At 39.6% G+C, this 4,882-nt stretch overlaps 1 protein-coding gene across 2 annotated transcripts; it reads left to right on the top strand.

Moving 5' to 3' along the window:
* The first annotated feature begins 1,179 nt into the window (after positions 1-1,179).
* Positions 1,180-3,663, top strand: LOC149185897 (uncharacterized). Of its 2 annotated transcripts, none has more exons than XM_089410827.1 (4): positions 1,180-1,625; positions 1,741-1,791; positions 1,925-2,081; positions 3,364-3,663. In XM_089410827.1, exons 1-4 carry the CDS (start codon positions 1,612-1,614, stop codon positions 3,472-3,474), a joined length of 333 nt encoding a protein of 110 aa, XP_089266953.1. In that variant the 5' UTR covers positions 1,180-1,611; the 3' UTR covers positions 3,475-3,663. The 2 variants fall into 2 exon arrangements, with proteins under 2 accessions (XP_089266953.1, XP_089266954.1); XM_089410828.1 differs by having other exon boundaries at positions 1,181-1,625; positions 1,925-2,042.
* The last annotated feature ends 1,219 nt before the right edge of the window (positions 3,664-4,882 follow it).

Consider the following 4,882-nt stretch of genomic DNA (forward strand, 5'->3'; position numbering starts at 1 on the left):
TTTATATTTTAAGATAAAGTTTTTTTTTCCATTTTTTAGACACATATAATATACTTTTAAAATACATAGGTCTTCTATTTCTAGTGTAACTTTTTATTGCCAAACTAAATTATATGAATGAAAACTTTTGCACTAAAAAGGGAAAAAAGAACTAATCATGGAACTTTGTAAATTTAAATTCAAAACTTGACTAAGCTATAATTATAAACTCATTTGAAAAAAAATATACAAGGATGAAGATCTCCACACTAAAAAGGGGAAAAAGGACTAATCATGGAACCCTATAAAGGGGAAAAAGGACTAATCATGGAACCCTATAATTTCAAAACTTGATTATATATATATAGACGGCCCACAAAAATAAATTGTGATTCACAAATGTACAAATTTCTTTCATTAACATATGCATTATATTTTAAGTAAAGACAACATATCAATAAAAGATGAATTTTTTTAAAGTTACACTAATTTTTCATAAATAAAAATTACTTTTATGAGAGGAGACCTTTTGCATCTATGAAATCTTCTACCCTATTGTGTGTGATCCTACATTATTAATGTGTCCTAAAATATCTTCAATGATATAAAATCTCCTCTCTTCTAGTGTTATTTTACATTAAACAAAAACTTACAATTCTTAAAATATCATGTTAATATATATATATCTATCTATATATATATATAATGATGGATAATGTTATCATTTTATCTTTTTGTTTTTAAACTTTTGTAAATGAGTAATTTAGAGTAATATGAGTGAGACCCAAAATCAGAACAAGTAATTGTCAATATAACACACAACAAAAATATACTAAACCAGATATACCTATAATTTATAACTAACTAAAACTCAACCAAAATAGAGATGGCTAACATGATACCATCATTTAACCGAATTAAACCATGCAATAAAAAAATCATCCCTGATTAATTACGCGGTAAGGCGTTTCCCTCTGAAATAAACTCTCCAAACTGCTGTCGTGTCAAAATATGTGGTGGTGTGGAGGGAGAGACATTAGTATTCGCAGAACCACAAAATAGAAGGAGGCGCCTGGGGAGGCCAGACATCGTGGTGGTGTGGAGGGAGAGACATTAGTATTCGCAGAACCACAAAATCGATGGCCACGCACAGCCAAATAATCAAGCAAGACCGTCATCCCGTCTGGCTTGACGATGCGCTGATTCTTTCAGCCGTTGCATACAGCGACAATCCTCGGCAGGAACTTGAAACACTGAACCGTAAAATTTACCCTATCATCGCCGAGTCCAAAACTACTTACTTGGTCTTTGTATGTTTTTTAGAGCAGGTAGCCATGGCAGCCATCGGGAACCCAATTGCTGGATTAGTGCCTGATCCTGAACCTGAACGCGAGACAGGTATGTTGGACCTGCCAGAGAGTTGTATACTGGTCATTTTCTCCTTGACTATGCCGTGCGACATTGGCAGATTGTCAGTTGTCTCCAAGCTCTTCAATTCTGTGGCCTATTCGGGCGATCTGTGGAACAAATCCCTTCTTAAAATATGCCACCAGATCGTATCCAGGGCTGACCCCCCTGTCCCAGCTTCAATGGTAAAACTGTGCGCTCGCCTCGTCGATCCAATTCTCATAGATGGGGGCACAAAGGTATTTATATATCACTTATTCTCAGGGTTTTGGTTGTCATATTTGGGAAAACGCCGTTCATCAACTCATTAATAATTCATATTCATATGTTTTTGTTCTGCTGGAACAACAATAGATGGCCTGGCTGGAAGGATCCCCAGCGAAATTGGGTTACATGTGACTCCAGGTTTGATTATCAATCTTCTTCTTTTTATTTTTCAATTTGTTTGTTTAAGGGTCTCCTTCTCTTGTTGGTTTTGAGGTCACGGTATTCTGTGATGGCTTCTCATGGAGTTATCTGGTTCAAAAATCATATGCAGGCAGCTATTGGCTTTAGAGCATGACGATGATTTGGAGTTCTTTGGGGCTAATTTTTTGGTCGACCCCATATTGTATTTTCCGAAAACGAGGCTCAGGAATGCCTACATTGCTCTACAGGTATGGAGGATTGCGTGTGTTCAAAGCGATCCTTCTAATGTAAGTGGAAGCTGGGTGGGAGTCAATTTTTGCACAGTTGTGTCTTTCGCCTTTGGACCAATGTTGTGGTTGGGGTTTATCTGAATCATGCTGAGATTACTGGATATGCCTTTGGATCAATGTTGTGGTTGGGGTTTATCTGAATCACGATTCATGCGGAGATCACTGGATATTTCCCTGGGGAGCTTAGGTTTGGGCTATGATCTATCAAAGGTCAGATGCCCAGGCGGTAAGAGACTCTGAGAAAGCCAAATGAACGCCTAATGAGTACCTTCCTCTTGATGTATTGAATACCCTCTTCGCTTTGGGTCTTCCTGTTGATTGCACTTGCAGGGAAGTTGCACACATTTTGTCTTTGCTTAGCCTTCTGTGGCAGGTTGAAGATTTTATGTAGACTTTTATAGGTCACTTGATTCTTTTTAGAATTTGGTCCTACTTTATTCATTTAGAGTTTTGGTCATACTTTCGGTTAGCAGTTTTTAGTCTTTACAGGACTCTGGTGTTTGTATTCGTTTGAAGTCTTTGTTGTGGTTCTTAATCAACACCAATTTTCTTTCAAGCTCTTTGGAACATTAATATGACAGTTATTAGTGTTTGCCGTCTCTGTGCCTCTGCATCTCATTTTTTTGCCGCTTCAGAATTCAATCATGTTCTTTGTGGTTACTTGACCCTCTTTTTCAGAGATTTAATCATACTTCCTAATTGGATCTTTCAACCTCCTCAGGCCTCATGTTCATGCATTTCGATACATTTTTGTGAGTTCGTCTTTAGTTTCAACTCCTAAGTGTTTAGGCATTGGTGTTACTCCCTTCTCAGGGTCTGGTTCTTTGCAAACACTCATCCACAAAACACAGGGTATCTATCCAGACCTTGTAGCCCAGACCCATTTTTTATTTTTCACGTCTTTTCATACTTCCCTAAATTGCACTTATAAGTTATAAGGTGTGTTTGTGTACATTCACCATGTGGTTATGTTTACAGTGATCTAAAAGCTGTGTATATTTGACTTCTGACTTGTTGCTGTTGTTGGGTGAACTACCAACCGCCCAACCTTAATGCCGAGTATTCCCAGTCTGCCGTAGATAAATGGCCTTGCTCTCTATTTCATAAAAGAAGCAATGATTCTCTAGTTTTTTCGATTGTTTTTAGTGTCTGTTCTTTTTATAAGTTGTGTGCTCTTTGTATGGGGTTCAAGCTAGCGCATGATCCTGGTTAACTCTCCTTGTTTTTAAACAGAGGAAACCCTCACAGAGTATACATTGACGTTATGGTTTGTGTTCAGATTCGAGGTGCTGGCGGAATTATCAGTGGTTTGGTGGTTGGAGATCCGTGGTCAAATCGACTGCAGGCTTTTGTCTCCGAATACCAACTACAGAGTGGTGTTTGCCCTTAAATTCACAGAAAATCCCTCTGGGTGGGAAGTGCCAATTAGGTTTTCTGTTACAACGCCAAAGGGAGAACAAATGGAATTAGAGAAGCGTTTGAATGAAAGAAGAGGCGAAAACCAGGGTATAAATGGTGGATGGATGGAAGTGGTTGCAGGAGAATTTACAACCAGACCCGAAACAGACGATGGTGATGACTCTCACATCAAATTTTATATGAAAGAAGTGTTACGGAGGATTCCTAAACGTGGGGCTTCTTCTGGTCGGCGTGAAGATTGAGCCCATCTACACATAATTGCATCTATTGTGTATATTGCATCTGTTTCATGTTGTAGACTTAGTTGCATTTATTGTGAATAGTGCGTCTGTTTCGTCAACGCTGCTGGTTGTGTCCCTCCCTACACATATTTTATTTGGTTTTGGAAGTTGCACATGATGACTCTGTTTCTTTTATTTGGTTTTGGAAGTTGCACATGATGACTCTGTTTCGTAGGCTACTCTGTTGACTTTGTTGAGTTTTACCATTAAATAAAACAAAACCGGCCCTGATTTACGAAATGAAAAAAGCCTCATTTTCACGAGATTTTATTTCCTTTTCTAGATGGCATTTTTGGTTTTTTGATAAAAAGGCAAGCACTTATTTTGTAGTTGGTAACTATGTTGGAAAAGATTTTGACTGAATTGAGAGTTACATATTGTTAGCGTTGGTCTTTTCCAATGCATATTTTTCCATGGAGCTAAGTGTTGTGATTCATGTAGGATTATTATCTGCCTAGTTGTTACGCCGTAAGGCGTTTCCCTCTGAAATAAACTCTCCAAACTGCTGTCGTGTCAAAATATGTGCCATTCGATTTGGTTGTTAGACGATCGAGTAATCCTTAACCGTTGATTTGAATTGCGCAATGCCAAGCGCCACGCTCCATACGAACCGTCAACCGTCTTTCAACAAGATACGTTGCGGTGAGCACAGACGAGAAGGAGGTGCCTGGGGAGGCGAGACATCGTGGTGGTGTGGAGGGAGAGACATTAGTATTCGCAGAACCACAAAATCGATGGCCACGCTCAGCCAAATAATCAAGCAAGACCGTCATCCCGTCTGGCTTGCCGATGCGCTGATTCTTTCAGCCGTTGCATACAGCGACAATCGTCGGCAGGAACTTGAAACACTGAATACCACATTCGGCTTGCCGGAAACGGCGATCTATGAATTTCTGGAAGAAGACAAGCTGCGAAAAGAAGGCTTCGAGATCGGCCGAAAGCAGGTTCTTCTGGTCGTTAAAAGCCTGGCCAAAGATCACATGATCATCGCCTGCAGAGGCACCACGGGGTTTATAGATGCGCTAACGGATCTCAACATAATGCAGAGGTCCTTGAGCCTGGGAGCGGGAGCTGCTCATGTGGGGTTTCTTGACAGAG

The sequence above is a fragment of the Pinus tabuliformis genome, chromosome 3_1 (assembly GCF_031772625.1).
Source record: "Pinus tabuliformis cultivar Carrire ecotype Pingquan chromosome 3_1, CPIR1, whole genome shotgun sequence".
NCBI classification, from domain to species: domain Eukaryota; kingdom Viridiplantae; phylum Streptophyta; class Pinopsida; order Pinales; family Pinaceae; genus Pinus; species Pinus tabuliformis.

Coding starts and splice junctions, on each gene's coding strand:
- LOC149185897 (XM_089410827.1), top strand. Junction 1,792..1,924: donor TGGGTTACATGTGACTCCAG/GTTTGATTATCA, acceptor AATCATATGCAG/GCAGCTATTGGCTTTAGAGC. Junction 2,082..3,363: donor TTCAAAGCGATCCTTCTAAT/GTAAGTGGAAGC, acceptor GTTTGTGTTCAG/ATTCGAGGTGCTGGCGGAAT.